Below are 20023 nucleotides of genomic sequence, written 5' to 3' on the forward strand. Positions count from 1 at the left end.
ACAGAGCTGATGCACCATGCCCAAGAGATCCCCCCCTTGAATCACTTGTCAGACTGACTGTGCTCCAAAAACCAGATTTACCTGGGCAGCCATGGTCCCCAGTCACCACCACCACTGGATCCCTTTGCTGCTTCTGAGCTCTCTCTGCTTGTGAAGTAGAGGTGAAACAGTGTCCTGGGACCCTAAGAAGCTGAATATGCACCTGATTTCTTTATTTCTACTCCTGGATGCTTTCTGAGCATGCTCTGCAGACAGGTTTGCAGTCATAAGGCAAAGGGAGCTCAACAAGTATTTGGTTGTTAGTGGTACCATCTCCCTTTAATTTAAAATTTTATTTTTCTTGAATATAACAGGACAGCTACAAAAGAATCTTACCTATTCCCTTTCAATACTTGGATGACAGAAATATCTGGAGGAATGTTTTTTTGGAGGCCCTTGTCAGAATGCTCAAGGGACATTGTGGTTAAAGGTGATATTTTCTGGAGGAGGAACAAAGATGTGGACAAAACAAGAAAAGGTGAAGTTGTACTTGAGATCCTTCTTGAACTTCACACTTGCCAAGGAAGTCAGAGAAAATAAGCTTAGAATTTTTTTTCCTGATTACTACACACATTCTCAGCCTGTGGCTACTGTAGGAAAACCATTTTTCTCCATCCATCACCATTACATTTTACAGAGTAGTTCAGTCAGTAGAAAGATTAAATAAACAGAGATACCACATACAAACACATTTTTACTATTATAATTCTCTGTTTAATGCAATGCTTTAACTAGGAATACAACTCAGCAGAAGTACATACATATATATTGCATGTAATTTTAGTTGTCTCTTCAAAATGTTTCAAACCCTCATCATCTTATTCCTTCATGGCTTGTTTTGATGAAATACCTTCTTTCTTCATCTTGTATAACAAATGCTGCTGAATAACACAGACATTTCTCCTCCAAATGGAACACAACATTACATCCAAATTCCCAGTTAATATAACTTAATCAAACTTTGCTTCCACTGTATGAATGTTGTGTATAATATATGTATATCTATACAGCATATATAAATATATATCTATAATGTATATATAATCAAGTGGGTCAGCTTTACACAGCTAACCATAAACTTGTGCTTATCTTATTTATATGAGATCAAATGTACGGCATCGAGAATTTGACCAGTCCCCTACTTGTAAGATTCTCAGTTCCTGGTTTTACCACATGATTTTGGAGATCACATACATGTAATGCATTCCTTCTTTCTTGCAGTTGTATTTTCTTTTGAAGAAAAGAATGCAGCTTTTTTAAAATATATATATATATATATGAATAACAAGTTTTTCATATTGTTAAGTTAAAAAAGATCTCAAGAAGAGATGAGGTTCTTCCTCATACGTAGAGCTCAAAGCATAATTTGACATTCATTGTGGATATATTTACATTATAAGCTGATCTGGATAGTATTACACATAATGTATTATTTTTTACACAGTCAAGATATGGTGTTGGTCATGTTAAAACACACTATCTAAAGGTATTTACAAATGCTAGCCCCTAACTTACCGACCACCTCAGCTGAGTGGCACCAGAAATAAGGGATAGGATAGAAGGGTGTCTGTTGACTGGCAGTCATGGCACTCCCACCAGTGTTTTTATTACAATTCCTGCCAGGGTGTGCTTCAGGGAAGGGCTGTCTTTGGAGTAGAGGTGGAGAGACAGAGTCTCCAGAGGGGGCAGAAATCCCCACCTCTTCCCTGAAACCCACATGGGCTGGGGGAAGCAGAAAGGCAATCCAGCTGTGGCTTGCTTGTCCCTTTGCCAGCAAGAACACACCAACCTTGTCCCCCTGTGCTTTCTCCAGTGCTGTCAGGTGAGTCAGTCCAGATATTAAACACTCAGTGTTTAGTATCGTAAATCCTTACAAAAATTCTTCCTTCCAAGGGCACTGGATCACGGGCTGTGATCACACTGCCTCAACTACCACACAGAGCTGCTTCTGCCAGAGTCAGAGCACCTTGGGACATCTCAGAACATGGTTGCTGTGTGCTTCTGGGCAAGTATGATCCAGAAAAAAAAATAGAAAAAGAGAAAAAGAAAAAAAGAGACTCACAGTGGAAAGACCAAAAAGAGCAGAATGGCACTCTTCAGGTAATGCAGAACTTTGGAAGGCAAAAAGACACCAGAATTTATTTTCCTTTATTTGGTTATTACTGGAATGAAATGTGTTTAACACATCTACCCAGTACTCTGAAACAGGAGTCCTGGGAGGACTGATACGCTCCTGTAACCCACTAGCTCCACAGTGCAGCAAAGGAGGGAAGTAAAAATACAGGAGAAATAATTGCATTGTTTGTGGTAGATGTTCAACTCAGCCTTGCTGTAATTACATTCTTGGGTTTGGGCTCTCAGTGAATACTCTTCCAGTCAGCTCATGAATGAAAGGGGATTCAAGGGAAGGCAGGGCTGCCTTTCTGTGGCACAGAGCAGAAAATTAATCCGTGCATGTGGCAGCATGATATCCCACTATGAGCACATTCACTCTTGGACATTATCCACCACTGTGCCTAACACAGAGATAACACAACTGGGGAGCAAAAGAACTCATTTGGCCTTGTTTCATCTGAGGGTTTGTTTTACTTCCAATTTAAAACCCATGCAGAAAGGATTTATTCCCACTCCACACAGTAGCTTGGGCTTCAGTGGAGGAGGGTGTTGCATGCTAGGGAAGGCAGTTTTTGGGTGGGGTCAAGGAGGTTAAATACCAGCATTCACAGTGCCTGAAAGGCAAGTGAAACTACAAGCCTGTAGCTGTAGCACAGGTGACACTTGTTAAAGTAAGGAGGAAAGCTTTTTTGGTAAAACTGTGGCAAAAGAGGAAAAACAGGCAGAGAAAAGAGGCCACAGAAAATTAAAGACCATCTCTGAGGTTCCTTCAAGGCAAGGTTCTCTACAAACTTTAAAAAAGAAAGATTCCTTAAAAGTCTAGACCATTTTGTAACATACCAGAAACTCCACAATTTGTCAAAAAATAAAGATTTTTCCAAAGTATTTTAGGGGGAGAGAGAAAACAGCATGGCTCTACTCCACTCCTGCCCCCAAGCTGCATTCATGCCAAGTTTCCAGCAAGTTGGCTGTCAGGATGCTTTACCCACTCAGTCCTGCTGGGCCACTGCCATGATTAATTTTGGGGCACAGAAGTGGCAAGGAGAGGTACTGTCAGCAGAAGTGAAAAATTCAAAGAATGCCACCCCAGCAGCACAGGAGAAACTGGGAGCTGTGTCCTGAGGCAACACTCAGTCACCCACAGGAATGTCCCATTCACAGGAAGGAAGAGCAGAGATCAAAATCAGTCAAAACTGGGGAAGGGGGCAGTGAGTTTTCTAGCAAGTCCCATACACAGATGGACACATTCAAATCCATAAGGAGATAAAATAAAAAGAAGTCTCTGCCCTCCTGCTCCTATCCCTGGATGAGAGGCCAGGAGCTGCTGGGCCACTTCAAGGGTTTCTTCAGTGGTGTGTGGGCTGTTTTCACCACAGCCACACTTCTTGAAGGCACCTCTTCTTGTCAATATGTTTTTCTCCACCAGAAGAGTATAATGCAGAAGGCTGATAGATTTAGCACTTGCTTTTGTCCCCTCCATGCTTTGTGAATGCCAGACAACTGATCTTGGGGGTCCACTTGAACACTGCCATCCCTGTGAGCTTTTGTACAGCAAAAAAAAAAAAACAGTGAAAGAAAGCAAGAAAAAGCAATCTGACCTATATTGTTGTGTTTGTTGTCTTTGGACTGCCTTCCATCAGGCAACATTCAAATACTTTGCAATCTTTCAATAGATCCTATGATTCCTAATAAATCAAATGAAAATCTCAAACAGAAAGAAGGCTGACAAGTTTTTCGTAGACTTTGTTCTCATTGGAAAGCAGATCTTAAACATTGCTTCAGCTTTCTTTCTTCCTTTTCCTTTTCCTTTTCCTTTTCCTTTTCCTTTTCCTTTTCCTTTTCCTTTTCCTTTTCCTTTTCCTTTTCCTTTTCCTTTTCTTCTTTCTCTTTCCTTCTTCCTTTCTTCTTTTCTCTTCCACCACAGACATCTTTAATAGTCAGGAAATTTGCCCACTATTGATTGTGGAGATTGATGCATCTCCAAGGTGCTGTTCTCTTCCTGGAGCATGGAGGTACAGCTGACCCACGACAACACAAATCACTCCCTGTGGGCTGCCTCTTTCTGGAATAATGAAAGAGGAAAAAAAGGAGGGGGCAAGAAGTTCTAGCTGCAATTTTTTGTTGTCAGTTATCATATTTGGGATGTTTTTTCTTTTTCTTTTTGTTCTCATGAGTCACCTGCACAGTGTGCTGGATTTCTATGTGAAACAGAAGTGGCCAGCCCAGCACATGGCGTGGATGTGCTGCTGGGATCCTCTGGCCAAGCTGAAGGTGAAGATGAGGCAGCTCCAGCAGCAGGGCCACCTTGGGGACCACAGGGTGCAGGTGACAGCCAGGGAAGCCGAGGTTACCCAGGGAGAGCTGCTCTTCAAGACTGACATCTAGATCCTGCAGATCTATCACTCAGGAGGGAAGTGAAACCTGGTGAACGTGGTTTGGGACACAAAGGAAAGACATGAAAGCTCAAAGGATATTCAAGAAGAAATTATTTTGGTTCTGGACCATTAGAGCATTTTTGTCTTACTGAGCCACAACCACCTGAAGAGGTTCCTGATATCTGAGGGCACGTTCTGCCTCTTCTCTGCCTTCAGGAGGGGTGAGACAGTGCAATAAGTGCTGGCTCTGCACCTCCCAGCAGCTGGCAATGCACATTAGGCAGACAAGGTTCCATGCAATGTAGTGAATATTAGTTGGTTATTTTTTCATATATATCAACCATGTAGGGTTGTGTGTGTGTTTGCATGCCTGTGGAGCCATACACAGGTGCACTATGTCATCTATTTTTACACTGTTTAATTGTCTGCAAATGTAAGTGTACCATAAACTGTTACAGGGTGGAAACACGGAGGATTGTGTGTCCTTTAAGCCTTTTAAATATACTCGAACACAAATCAAAGCATCTTCTGAGATCAAAAGGGAGTGTGGTGCTAGGGAAAAGTGCTGGAAAACTTTGAAATTATGCTTTTCCTTTGCTTGTATTTTTTCATGAATTCTGGCCCCGAAATATTTTTCTTCCTGTGGTATTTTGAGTGTCATCATATCACATGATGGAGGAGTATAATTGCAATCTATCTGTCACACTTAACCTGCAGGAGTGTCCTTATCTGTTAGATTATTTCATTATGAACAAGTGATAGCTTCAAATGTGACAATAAGGGATTTGCAGGCCTGCCAGAAAACCAAATTTAAAAGATTAAGTATGGCTATACAAACCATTATTTCCCAGACTGAGTATCTGTACTATTGATACCCACAGCACTTGCTAAAAGAAAGAAGCAGGTGTGATTCTTTTACAAAACTTTTCTAAAGAAGTCAGATTTAGAAATTGAACATATTTGATTTTATTCCATCTCGGGACTTTATCTGGATTTTTCTAACACTGTAAGAGACTGAACAAGCCAGGAATGTGTAAGTCCTTCCTTTGACCTGTCAAGATAAATAGTGAATGAAGTTTTAAAAGGCAAGCAGTGCTCATTTTGGCAAGGTTTGTCATTTAGTTATTCTTCCTTACAAGCAGGAAGATTAAAACAGTGATAGTAGATATGACTCAAGGCGAGTGAGGGTTGCAAAATTAGATCCCTGGCTATATAGAGACAGTTATATTAGGATAAAATCACTAGGGGTCTAAATTCAATGACTTCATATTAAGACATGTTGATCTGGAATTGAACATGGCCTTAATTTACTGCCGTTTAATCCTCCTCATTTTCACTTTCTACTGGGAACTTGTGCTGCAAAACATGAAAATTGTCATGATACCAGAGTGCTTTGTCACTCTGCTCCATTAAGCTTGTCAAATGTAAAACTCAATCCTGCAAGATTAATTTCTCTGTAATCTCAGAGGCTGCTATTTTGAGGTGCATTTTGGAATACTCTGAAGTTGTAGCATGAAATAACCAGATGAACTGGTGTCCTGTTTGGTGGGTGGCTTTCACTCCGGAAAAGAGATCCTCAGGACACTGTCTATGCACTTTTTGGGTAAGAAAACATATAAATATACCTTTGTTGGGGCCAGGAAATTAGAGGTACTAAGAAGGAGGTAAATAAAATATGCATAACTCACAGACAATCTCTGTTTTCAGTAATCTGATACTCTCTGACCTGTCTACAAAATATTTTGTTTTGCTTCAGCAAATATACAATATTGGAATACTAAATTCTTTGTCAAGTGGAAATGATCTAAATTTCACCTAGTGCAGAGCAGCAAAAAATATTTGAACTTAACCCTTGCCAGACTCCCATAAAGACTATTTTAATATCTGTTTTTCTATAGTCACAGTTTTCCTGTCTGCATTTTTATTAGTGTAACCCATTGACTTACAGTAAAAATATGGCTCTCAGGTAGTACAAGGCAACATGACCAATATCTTTTCCAGAAAGCAAACATCTTGTGCAGGATTTACCCAGAAATTACCCCAGTTTCACGCTAAGGGCTTAGCAGAGCTTGATCCAGCTGGGTATGTCAGTCTATCTATTCTTTACCTCAATAAATTAATCATAGAATTATCTTTTGACTGGTCAAGAGCATCGTCATCTAATATTATCTATTCATTCTGTGAAGCCTCAACATACCTCTTCATCTGTACATCCAACTTTAAATGGATGTAGCTTTTCATTTTTCTAGTAATAATCTTGTTTCTATTCTTCAGCTGAGACCCTTTGTTTGGCCACCATGGTGGCTGACTGGATGAGACCTTTAAATTTACAGCTTCTTTTGTTGTTCAGTCTTGCCCTGGACAAGTAAAGTACAGAAAGGAAGAAAAGGCTGATGAAGGTAAAAGACAAATCCACAGGTTGATGTTATGTGACGAATAAAGTGAACAAAATTGTCTCAAAAGCTTTGGTTTACATGGTTGCTGAAGAAGTCTTGGCATGTAGCAATCTGGACGAGACGACGTCTTTTCACTTTGATCTTGACATGATGAAGTAGTCACAGAACAAAAGCCCCTGGGATGGGGCAAGCAGCAGACTTGGAACAATATACAATGATTACATGTTGTGCATAAGAACATTTTCAGAACTGATGTGGTTTTGGAAATGGTGGTGTCATAAACAACATAAAAACTTTCATCATGATTGACCTAACATTAAGCTTCTTACATGACAGTGGCAAAACAGCTTTAGACAACTTTGAGCTTTAGAACATTTCTGCCATGATTGATTTGGATTATGCAATGATCTTCCAAACTCCTATGTCTCTTCCACACAGTTATTATTAAAATTTGGTGGGTTTTTTTTTTTTTTTTACCTGGATGAAGACACAATAAACACACACAGGAAAAAAAAAAACAAGAAAAAGAGAATGAAAGAACAAGTATTTTACACAGAATGACCAAAAATCATAGACTTAAAAGCCCTTCTGCAGAACACTCTCAGAAAGTAAGGAACTGTGCCTCCTGTCCACATACTTGAATAATTTCTCAAACATCCCCGTGTCCCAAAGATTTATTTTCATTTATTAAAAAAATGTTTTAAAGTGTAGTCCTCAGGGGTACAGCTGATGCCCCTTATCAGTATTTCCACTAACATCCTGGATTGCACATTCCATAGAAGACCATAAAGTGCTGTAGCATCAAGGGTTTTTTTAAAATTAATTTGGAACTCCTCCACCCTTTCCACAATCATTTTCACTATCGTTTTTACCTTGTAGCTCCTATATTCTTGTAATGACACATAAGAAGGTCCTTAAAGGTCTTCTTGAAGGTGGCGTTGCAGAGTGCGTAGCAGGCGGGGTTGACGGTGCTGTTGATGTAACAGAGCCAGTAACCCAGGGTCCACACGGTGCTGGGGATGCAGGACGTGCAGAAGCTGTTGATGAGCACCATCACATTGTATGGGGTCCAGGTGATGATGAAGGCCAGGAGGATGGCCAAAATCGTCCTTGTCACCTTTTTCTCTCTAGAAGGGGGTGGTTTCTTTTTGGCCGGCTGCTTTGTCATCTTGACGATTTTCCGGGCCACGCTGTTCTGCTTCTCCTCCCCGTTTGTGCCTACGATCTCCACGGTAGTGTTGGTAGGGGCACAGCAGTCCCCCTTTTGGGACTTGGTGACTATCCTGATGCATGTCAGCTTGGAGTTCTCTGCTTTGACATGGTCTTGGGAGGCAGAAGCCTGTCTGGCATCTTTGGTAGCTTCTTCCTCTTTCAAGTTGGAAGCGACCGCACTGACGGAGGTGGAGTCATTGGAGCTCTCCTTCTCCCCTTGAACACAGTTATTGGTCACAGTCTCTTCACTGGTTTTTCCATTCTGAATTTTGCTGTGCTCCAACCCATCCCCACTGGTCGGGACATTGTTATTGTTTGGTTTCACTATTTTACCTTGGACGAGGCTGGGGGAAACTGTTTCTTGGTTTTGGGCAGCTTCTTTTTTTCCTTTCTTTATCCGACTCTTACTGGCTCGAGAGATTTGCCAGTAAAGGACAGTCATGATGATAACGGGCAAATAGAAGGCTGCAATGGCAGTGCCAAAAGTGACAGCAGGGTTGGAAAAAAACTGGATGTAGCAGTCCCCATCTGGGACAGTCCTTCCTCCCACAATGAATTGCCAGAAGAGAATCGCAGGGGCCCAGAGGATGAAGGACAGCACCCAGGCGGCTGCGATCATCATGCCGGCCATCTTCGTGGTCCGCTTCACGGGATATGTCAGGGGCTTGGTGACACAAAAGTACCTGTCAAAGCTGATTATGAGCAGGTTCATTACTGAGGCGTTGCTGACCACGTAGTCAAGAGCCAGCCAGAGGTCACACACCACGGGCCCCAGGGGCCAGTAGCCTATCACAGTGTACAGGGTGTACAGGTTCATGGAAAAGATGCCGATGATCAAGTCAGCGCAGGCCAGGCTGAACAGGAAATAATTGTTGACAGTCTGGAGGTGCCTGTTGACTTTGATTGACACCATGACCAGGATGTTCCCAATTATGGTGACTAGGCTGAGGGACCCTGCCACCAGGACGATGAACACCACCTCGACAGTTTTATAGCGGCTCTCCAAGGCCATCACATTTTCAGAGGAAGAGTTTATGTACGTTGAGTTATTCATTTCGCTTCTGATCACAAGATGCCCGCTTACAGCTTAAGCCTGCAGAGGAAAGAAAAGAAAACAGACACCATCAGGAAGTTAGTCCCTTTGCCTTAAAGGAATGGATCCCAAAAAAGATGACTTGGCAAAAGTTTAAAGCTAGAAGATGTATTCAGGAAAAACCGGTCAGCTTTGGCTGAAAGAAACACCTTAGAGTGTACAGCTTAGGAATAACAGAACAATAGGCTAGCTCTAAATATGTGAGAAAGGCACACGTTTGGACTGAAAACTACATTTTTAAAGTTCTCAGATGCCTTTTTTTCTTTGTTATTTTTTAAAACTAATATTGACTTGAATATTTTGGAACTGAACCTGCATATTATTTCCTTTCTTGCTAACAAAATAGTTCACTTTGCTCATTTCAAACCCTATTCCAAATAAAAAGTCGGGACTGGAGGGTATAACATTCTTATAATCCAAAGTGAAGCTGTGATCTCCTGAAAGGCAGATCACGGGAAGGAGATCTCTGTTTCTGTCTTTCTTTCTTTTCCACCTGGGCATGCTTCTGTGAGGTTTATGGAATGGGTTTTTATCATATCTCCCCCCAGTTTTCTTACCCTGCAGTTCCTTTTTTAGGCAGCACATACAAAGATTTTGGCACTTCATCAAACTAATTAGTCTGTCAATAAACAAAAGAGGGTGGGTCTGTTGAAGTTAACAGAGTTTGTAAACTCACCTCAGCTGATCATTTGCCTATCTAGTTAGATGCATACATATTTGATTTCTATTTTTTTCAATTTCAGTAAGATTAAAGTTATTTTTTACTTACTTTTGAGTATTTGTACCTGGGTAAGGCATTGTTGTCTGTTTGGGTTTTTGTTTAAACATGGTATTATCTTTTGATGCTTGCTTGATTGCACTTTTCCCATTATTTTTCAAATCACAATTTTTTTAATCTGCATCACATAAAGCTAAAACAAAAGGTCTGAAATAGACAGCAGGGTAATGCTAAATAAAGAAACAGATAAAAATCAGTTCTGTTTACACATAGCAATTCCTTTTCTGCCCCTTATACCCTACTGCCAGTGCTCAATAAATAGTAATTAAATTGCTAGTGATACACATTTGATAGAAGACTCAGAAAATAGTGCATGCTTTTACCTTCAGGATATATTCTGTCCTTTTGTGCATCCCCTGGAAGTCAATAGAATGCACTAGAATTGTACAGCATCTGAGTGCTCATTATTTATGAGCTGTGCTCAAGGGATTATTGAAGCATGAAGGCCAGATGTGACAGGGAAGTTAGAGTTTTTCCCTAATTACAATATTCTGCTGTTTCCCCCCCAATACATAAGGCATCACTTCTTTAAGAAGGAGTCTCTAAACATGGTAATGCAATCAAAGGAAGACAAAAAAATTATCTATGTATGGCTCCTCTCTACACCAGGGATTAGAAAATTCTGCTCTGGTCCCTCTGACTAACCTGCTGATGCACAGACATATGCAGTCCACGTCACTTCACAGGAGCAATGCATTTTTACTGTCAGTTCAGAACTGTGCTGCTTTTTTTTTTTTTTCCTTTTTTTTTTGCAGATGCAAAAGAAAGAAGATGATGCAAAATGTCAGCACAGTGGCAAAACCCCTTCTGAGCTCTGGGAAAAATAAGCAAGCCTGTCTCTGTGGAAAAGTCAAAACGCTAAACCAGGGTAAAAGGTTTTTTGTCTGAGGAAACTTTGTAATCTTGAAATTTATCCTTAGAGAAATACAACTGGCAGAGGGTGGGGCTCATGCATTTGCCTTTTGGGTCAAAAACTGCTAAAATTTTTTTGCCAATTCTATGTTGAAGTGAATAAATAGAGGAGCATAAGGCTTGACAGACAATTATTTCTTGCTATCTATTTACAGGTACAACACCAAAATCCTTGAGATCAGGTTCAAGATAACAAAATGAGGAAGTGGAATGCTTTAGTTAAGTGTGTGCTCTGTACAGTCAGAATAGGCTGAGTGGAATGTTTTAGAATTTCTACTCTGTGCAAAAACATTGACAGGACACCTTTAATATATAGGACTGACATTTCAGCAATTCCCAGTCTATTTTTCTCCCAAAGCTTCCCAGCTGAGCAGCTGGTTATCCAGTTAGATGTGTAAGGCATCAATTTTTTGGACAAGCCAAGAATTTCTCCCAAGCAGAGTTGTTTATGAACATTCTTTGCAGAATGCATTTTTAATGAAGAGGCAAAACCATGCATAGAGATGTATTGATTAAAAAAAAAAAGTCAGCTGAAGAGGGTTCATGATCTAGTGCTCTGCAGCTACCTCTGGTGATAGAAAGTGAGTGGGGGAGCAAAATGGAAATGAATGGGAGTGGATTAGAGACAAAAAATTATGCTTTGTTATAAGGAAAAAAGTGTTTCTCTACAATATATTTTTGAAAAACTGTTCAGAAGTTCTGTTTTCATTCCACTGAAGAACAAAATTAATTTTAAAAACTTGAAACTTGTGAAACCAAATTACTATTTCCCAGGTGACTTTATTCCTGAGTCTTTTCAGGTGAAATTTTTACCCACTTTCACTGGAAATATTGGCAATTCAGTAACAACTCCCCTGATTTTATGGGGAAACATGGGATGCAAGGAGATGGATGAAAGCTAAAAGCTAATCTAACTTTCTAGAAATGGGATTTCTTTGTGTTAATAGGAATGGAAGCAAAGCAAAGGAGTCTCTCTTTCCCTCTTTTTGCACAAAACTTTCCAGCCCTTAAGAAGGCTGGTGGCTCTGGGCTGCAAATTTCAAGGGCAGCTACAGCTTCTTGAGGTACAGGGAAACATCTGCTGTCACCAGCTCCAGTAAAACTTCCCTTTGCCTGCATCAGTGGGGTGGTAAAGTGAAGCTCATTTTGCTGTGCATGTTGATGAGAGGGTGTAGGGCTGGAGAGACAAATCTGATTTCCACTGACATACATGGTCACTGCTCAGAGTACTAAAATTACCCATGCAGAGGCAGGGGTGTGCAACTTCCTAACCCAAGAGCCCCTGCAATCCTCTGGGCTCTCTCCTGCTGGCTCCAGCAAGGTTGGTGTCAGAACCCAGGAAATTCCTCTGGTTGCCCTGGGGACTCAGAGCCCAAGACCCCTGTGCCTTTGATTTTGACCCATGGAACAAATTGCCACCTTTATATGGAGAATTACAAGTCAAGAGAGTTTAAGTAGAATAATAGTTTGTCATGGGGTGAAAAATAGATTTTTGGGGTTTTTAGAATGGGGGTTCAGGAGGCAAGCTGGAGGAATTTGGGTGTGTCCAGTCTTTCTCCTTCTTCTCGCCCTCCATCTTCTGCTTTCATGGTGGCACTTTTGGATTGGTTTATGTGGGAATCCACAAAAGCAGATGGTTTTGGGAAAGCTGCAAAAGGCAGGCCTCAGGGACAGCAGAACTGTATTTAGAGCTAAGCAGTAGCCATGAAGTAGGTCAGCAGAAAAATTATTTAAAAAGTAGAAAAGCAAGGACAAATAGAAGAATGGTCTGTGTGTTAACGCTTGTCTAGAATAACTCCCTAAGCTGTAGAAAAGTTTATCTAGCAGGATATTAGGAAGTTTTAAGCTTAATAATAGAGCTCTGTGCATTGTGTTTCAAGGCTTACAAGCAGGTAATGTGTTTGAAATAAACAGGCACTGTTTTAACCAAAGGTACATGTGCTTATAGTGGTTGGATGGAATCACTGTCAGTGTGCTTCTGCTTTGTGTGATTGGTCAAAAAGCTTATAAAGTAAGCTGTAACATTAAGTTCTTGGTCTGCTGCCTGGGGTGTGAGCTGATGGCATCTTCCCACTGTCATAAGCATGTAATGAGACTGATGCTGGAAGATAAAACAGCTCAGGGCACGTCCACAGCAGTCCTGTCCCGTTTGTGATTTGAGAACGAGAACAGAAGAATCCTGACTCCTCCTTGGACTGCCAGGCTGGGAAAAGAGGCTTGTCTGTATCTCAGAGTCCCTCTGAGCAGCAGAGGTTCTGAGAGGCTGGCATCAGGTGCACAGAGAGGGCTCTGCTTCTCACCGTGGCTGCTTGCTGCCTCTCTGCAGGACTGCCTGCGCACTGTTCTGTTTTTGTCCTGCCACAGAGCCCATCTCTCCTGCTGGAGAGGCACTTGTTATGGGAGCAGATGTTATTCATCAGGCAGACCTAAGGGGCAGAGGCATTTTAAGGTAATATGACCTCCTGTGTGAGAAATACCAGATCTCACTCTTGAGCAAACAGAGCTCTCCTCTGCAAGCCCATGGGTGTTTGTGTGAGTTGCACAATATGGCACTGACTCCCATGGGCAACCATAATTTATCCTTCTATACTGAGTGCATTCTTGCTGAACAGAGAATACCCAGAAAAGGCAAGGAATGTCTCTTGTGACCTTAAAAGCAACCAAGATAATTTTCTGAAATATATTTCAAAATATATATGACTTTTTGGAGTGGAAACATCATAATCACTGCACAGAAAATGCCCAAAGCCAAGAAATCCACATATAAAATAATTCATTGTTTGATATTTGAGATGTACTTGGGAAACAATCCCAGAGCAGTAGTTCCTCCCTCTAAAGAAATCACAGTACTGAAAATCATTCCCTTCTATTGACTGGGCAACAGTTTGGGGCAGAGCTGGGGCATCCTTAAGCACTGCATCCTGCTGAGTTGTGCTCCCCACTTACCCTCACAGGAGCACATCCATTTGGTGCACGGAAATTTTGTGGGAAACATTGTAATTTTAAATTTAAAATATATCTCCAACATCTGCCACAAAACAGACTATAGAAATGTTTGGTATATTGGAAAAAAATGGCTGATGCATCACGCCTGTCAGAGTTTGTTAGACAAACTCTTCTTCTGTATTGTGCATTTTGACAAGTTAAATTTAATGGATTTAAATTTAAAAGATTTAATGTCTTCTTTGAATTCTCTGAAACCATTTAAAGGTCAGGACATGAAAGAGGCAACAAATGATCAGCACCTGAGAGTTATATTCGTGATTTAAACAGGATTACCCAAGAATGTATGAGCATTGCCATTCCGAGGGCACATCTAAGCATCTAAGTCTCAAGCAGAAGGAAATATGCTTCTTTAACTTTCTTTTTTTGATCTAGTTCCTCTTCAGCCCAAACTATTTAAAATAGATTTGATGATTTCTGTAGTAATAATGCAATGTTTTTTTCCTGAAATGATATTGGTTCTAAATTTCTTCCTGGTACCATTTTAAACTCGCAGCGTGGAAACAAAAAGAGAGAAACAAAATCCCTTAATCTGTGATAAATATCCCAGATCTATTAGCCAGAATTTATTGCAGACTTTAAGAGAGAATATATATATATATATATATATATATATATATATATATATAGTCTGGACTTTTGGTAAAAATTCATTTCAAAAAATACCCAAACACCTGAAGACTAAAATCTTCACCACATAGATTATCTTCTGCAATCCTTTTGAAACAAGAAACATCTTTGCTAAGTGTTCCTGTCTTGGTGTGGTCTCTTATTTTTTTTCATTTTCATGCACTTTTGTTTATCTCAATCAACTCATATCCTGCAAAAAAGATATTATGTGGGCCTGCTTGGATCTACTTTTCCCCATCTAATTGTGAAGGATACCTAAGGGAAAAATTAAAAATTTCTGCACAGACCTTGAAACAACAAGTAGATCAGAGTCAGAAAATATTGCAAAAAGCAAACAACAACTGAAACAAGGCAAAAATGAAAATATTCCCCCAAAGCAGCAGGGGACTGTACATGAGTAGGTGTCAATGCTGGCACCAAAACTGCTGCCTCAGGGCACATTGGGGTCTGAGGGTTTTAAAGCTGTAAACTCCAGCTTGCACACTGCTGCTCTTGCAGTCTAAAACTGTGGAGAAGGGAATATAGAAAAACTCTATGAAAGTAAATATAGTGTCATGAGCCCAACTTGTTGAAATTAAATATGACACAAGTAGACGTGTAGACAGCACAGTACAAACAAACAAACAAACAAACAAACATCTGTCTAGATTCAGGAAATAAATAAAAACAAAAAGGTATTTTTTCCTCAAAGATCTGATAACAAAGCATTTCTAATATATTGGTACTGTTATTACTGTTACCACTGTTTGACAGTCACCCTTTGGCACTAAGACACATGAAATATTACCTTTCTGCCAGTATAGGTTTGGCTGCAGATATGTTTTTGTTTTTTGGGACCTGTGTAATCAAGAGAGAATTTGCATTCTGTCTTTGGGCAGCTGATACAATTACAAGCTAAACTTTGCATCCTACTGCACTGGGCAAACCTGAAAAAAAAGCTTAATACACATGGCTCAATCTAACTGATTTGGATCCACAAAAAGGGATTTTTTTAATCTCCTGGACTAGAGAAGATACTTTCTCCAATAGTAATGTGATAATGTGAGTATACATGCCTCCTTATTCTTGCTAGGATTATAATGAAAATCCTTGGTCCAAAACTAGTGAGAAAATAACCAATTCTCTTGGTGAAGTTATGGAAGGTTTTCCTCTCTGCTCTTGTGGAACCGTGAGGTTTATCCATATGATAAAAGTGACTGAGTACTGTGGTCCATGTCATTCCTTCTGAGTCCCACCTGCAATCCTGTGCACCTCAGCTTCTCAGAGGTGCTTGCACATAGAGAGAGTTTTCAGAATGGCAATTCTAAAGCAGAAGGTTTCAGCATTACATTTCAGGCAAAGTAAATAGTTAAGGATGCTTTTGCTGTTGAAAGCTAGAAGATAACAACATTTTTTATGTTTATTATGTTTTGTTGTTTTTTTTTTTTTTCAGGTAAGCTGTGAAATATGTCTATTTGCTAAGATCAAAATAAATTTATAATCCAGAGAAATTAAAAATTTTCTTTTCAGAAAATTATTTTTTGCAGTATGAAAGGCAAAATGGAAGCATCCCACAGCTTTCTCTGGAGGGCTGAGTTAAATGGATAGGATCTCCATCTAGAGGCACAGATAGGCAGCTGCCACATAAAACAATCATTTCCAGTAGTAGAATGGCTTAAAAATATTTTTAAAACTTTTTAAATTCTCAGGCAGAGGAGATCCACATTTTATTGCAATTTACATTTTCTTATAATTAATGAGCAGAGATATAATTTGATAAAAACCTGAGCCATTACAGTTAAATATTCCTGGGGCAAGCAGTCTGGATGAAGTAGTATATGACCTGGGATAAGCTCTATCAGTCAGAGCATGGTTCTCATAACACCACAGTTGTGGTTTTGATCCCTGGGTGGACCATTCACTTAAGAGCTGGACTTGGTGATCCTTGTGGGTCCTTCCAAATCAGAATATTCTGTGATCTGGCTAGACTGGGGCAGCCAGTGCACAGAAACGTGTGCTAAGGCCTGAATTTATTCACTGCAACCACCATTATTTAGTCACAATTTGGGCATGACCCAATTCAAAAAGATGTTTCACAGAACACCATAAATGGTTTGGAAGAGTGGATGATGCCCTCAAAAAATAAAAACTGGGGACTAGCTCATACCACACCCATTTCATCAGTACACCTATACTGATTTCTGCTGGCAGAGGGTATAGGAGAGATGGAAAAGGGACATCAAAGTGACAGATTTCAGGAAGTGACTTCTCCTTTCTGCCTTGGCTGCACCACTGCTGCTGGAAGGTGACTGAAGCTACTCACACCCATCAACCAAACAAGTTTTATCTGACTATAACTAGCACTTTAGTTAAAATAGTCATACTAGAGCTCAAACTAAATTATACCCATCCTCAGCCATGAGAAAGGCTGTGCCAGCAGAAGTTATTTAAGTTTCTGTTCAGACTGAATTGAAGATCTTTAGGTTCAAGGATGTATCTTCTGGAGGAAAAGTGTGGTGAGAGTTAAATAGTCCCTCTGCAGCCCAGCACAAATGGAAGGCACAGTCCTGCACTATCCTCAGATCACCTATCACACCTGTGCTGTTAAACACAAAAACCTTATGAGAGCTACTCAAAGTCCCTGACTGACAAGTGGTGAAGCTGCTGAAAGAGGAGAGGGATCAGAAGGCTGACGGAAACCAACTTAACATACAGGCAGACCTAAAAAATTCCCCCCAAACCAAACCAGCAACCAACCAACCAACCCCCATAGACAAAAAAAAAAAATAAAAATCCAAACCTCAGGCTTTCTAGTCTTTCCTGGCTTAATTGTTTTTTTGGTTTGGTTTTTTTTTGTTTTTTGCAAGAGCCTGTGGAATTTTGGTCATGAAAAAACCCCAGAGAACTGAAGTACAGTACAGGGAGGGTCTCTCAAGGAGCCACGGATTAACCCCCTCAACCTGCCAGTGAGTCCAAAAAACGTTCTGTGATATTTCCCTGAATATCTGCAAATCCCTCCAAGACATAAGAAGTTCTTTTGGGATCATGAATAAACCCATGGAGACTCTCACTCTGTTCATCAGACAGAGTCAGAGTAGGGCTTCTGACAGGAATATTAACATATGAGAGCCCAGAGAGACTCTTACTGAAGCTAAAGAAAATCTTTCCTTTTCCCTAGGTTGTAAATGGCGTAAGTACCTGGCTTTTGCATGGGATTTTCTTATTCACTCACAAAGATCTATCAGATAATCCTCAAATCTGCTTTGGAAAGCACCTTATTTTTTTACTCAGCAAATGCTTTTAATATTCTTTTAAACACCATCATGGTCAGTCTTACATGAAATTCTCAAGAGCTTGAAAATCTACTCTGTTCTTCTGTGTCCATAAATTCTGGGGATTTTTACACATCTTCCATCTTACTTAACAGCTTACCTAAGATGTAGATTAGAAGCACAGGAAAGAATGGTGACTCAGATATAACAGGGAATGGCTCAAATCCTTTGCAAGGATTTAAGCATATATTGAACAGAAGTTCAAACTTGTTTCTGTTAGGGCAGCTAATTTTTTTATGCCTGTATTACTGTAGACTGCATTTGAAGCAGTGAAATACTGACAGAACTTGAGGTCATTTCCTTACAAGAAAGCAGTGATATCTAAATTTTCAAACCAGAATCTGTATTTCCAAGCTCATTCTGCAGTCTGATAAAAGTTTGTGAAAGATGGAAAGAGAGGCAATGCCGAACAAGATACTCATAAAAAGATTAAAAAATCTAAACCAGAGTGTTTGCAACAGCTAATTGTAAATATGTTGATCACAACCATGATTGTTTACTCTGGGTCTGCACGACCATCTCTGCTTTGGTGAACAGAGAACCTCAACGTTCACATAGTCCTTGCCAAAAAAGGAGAGATTTATTTAGCAGTTTTCCATAGCTACAGCATTAGGGTAGGTTCCCTAAGTCTCTGACTGTGCTGTGTTTCACTATATGATTGCTACCAACTTTAATTACATAGACTATAGCTACAGACTAATTGTGCTTTGACTCTATTACAGGTCTAACAAATCTGTGTCTAAATCTGGCTCTGATGCATGGGTCCAGATATTGGTCCTAACATGCTGCAGTTACCCTTAGCAAGCTAAAATACCTTAGCTTTGCATTAATTCACCATGCCTTTAAAAGAAGACTCTATTAAAAAATAATTAAATGTTTAGCAAGCTTAACTTAGGAAACTGAGGGACTTGTCTCTGACCATGTAACTTCTGTAAAAATTATACTAATCATCACTGGGCCAGGTAGACTAAAATTCATAAGCAAATACTCTCAAGCTCTCTGCACGTTTTGGTTTTTAAAGAGATGCTGTAAAGTCTGTTTGCATCAGATTTTGACCACTCTTGAATATTGACCAAAATAAAATAATAGGAACATTTGAAACATAGGGTTTAAGAAAGGATAAACTGGATTATTTGAAGCCAAAAACATTAAAAACCTGAGGGGCATTTACTAGGACAGGATGGAGAAGAGCAGGCCATTACTCTGTGCACAGATCTGCAAACTTCACAAACTCACGTTGTTACTTTAGCAATGAAGTCTGTGTGATAACAAAATTTCCACTGAGTGACGGTGATGAATGTATTTGAGTCTCTTGCACATTCCATTCTATTTCAAAGATGACTTTTTAATTAAAAGAGAGAAAGAGATTGATTCTAAAATTCAGAAACCGTGTCGTTGTATTTACCACATGGGAACCTCTTTTACGTTGTGGCAGAAGCACCATGCCAGCTTCATCACAACTGTTGGTATAATGACTGGACTTGCTGATGAAGTCAGTTCCTCTCCCATTTGTGGTGTTGAGGATCTCAAACTCTTTTTATCACAGTTATGCTGTGCACTACTCTCTGTCCTTCTTTGGCAGACTTCTCTGTTACTGTCTGCAAGTTTCCTGTTTCTGCTTCTACATCTCAGACCACATTTCCACAGCACACATGTCTAAGGAAAAAAGACTACTGACTCATATATTTCATTTTCTGAGGTCTCACTTTACCCTATTCTTCTGCAGTGGTCTACTTCTCTGAACCTAAACCCATCTCTACATAACAACTCTTTAACTTGGGACTTTGTGGTAAAGCAAACTTACAGGAAGTGAAATTAAATCTAGATAGGAATATTATCTAGCAGTGTCCCTAGGGAGCAATCTCCTCCATCAATCTGCTGTGTCCTGAAGTGTCATCTTGGAGATTAAATCCCCCCCACTGTGCCAGGCAAGAGCAGCAGAACCACCCAGCAGTGATTGCTGCATTGCAACGTGCCTCCACACAGCACAAACACACTCGAAGAGCACAAGAACATACCTAGAGAAAGACATACAGTGTGTGGGGCAAGAGAAAGTATAAATGGGGTGAATGTGAGAGACAAAGATAGGAACAAGACTGAAGCATGAATAATAAGAAGTTGATTAGAAAAAGGCAAGAAAAAGAGTTCTTCAAGAGCAT

The 20023-nt window shown here is 40.1% G+C and overlaps 1 protein-coding gene across 6 annotated transcripts in view; it reads right to left on the reverse strand.

Annotated features, from left to right (window-relative positions):
- Positions 1–737: 737 nt before the first annotated feature.
- Positions 738–20023, reverse strand: part of CHRM2 (cholinergic receptor muscarinic 2) — an 89588-nt gene continuing 70302 nt past the window's right edge. For 3 of the 6 annotated variants that reach the window (XM_084206815.1, XM_084206816.1, XM_084206817.1), the window contains 2 exons: positions 7798–9230; positions 738–6886 (listed from right to left, as the gene is read on the reverse strand). In XM_084206815.1, the coding sequence (XP_084062941.1) occupies positions 6793–6886; positions 7798–9191 (1488 nt within the window). In that variant the 5' untranslated portion in view covers positions 9192–9230 and the 3' untranslated portion in view covers positions 738–6792. Of the gene's footprint in view, positions 9231–20023 lie in introns of all 6 variants that reach the window. The other 3 variants (XR_014616202.1, XM_084206819.1, XM_084206818.1) reach the window with 3 other exon arrangements.

Source organism: Fringilla coelebs (assembly GCF_963513975.1).
Source record: "Fringilla coelebs genome assembly, chromosome: 5".
Classification (NCBI taxonomy): Eukaryota; Metazoa; Chordata; class Aves; order Passeriformes; family Fringillidae; genus Fringilla; species Fringilla coelebs.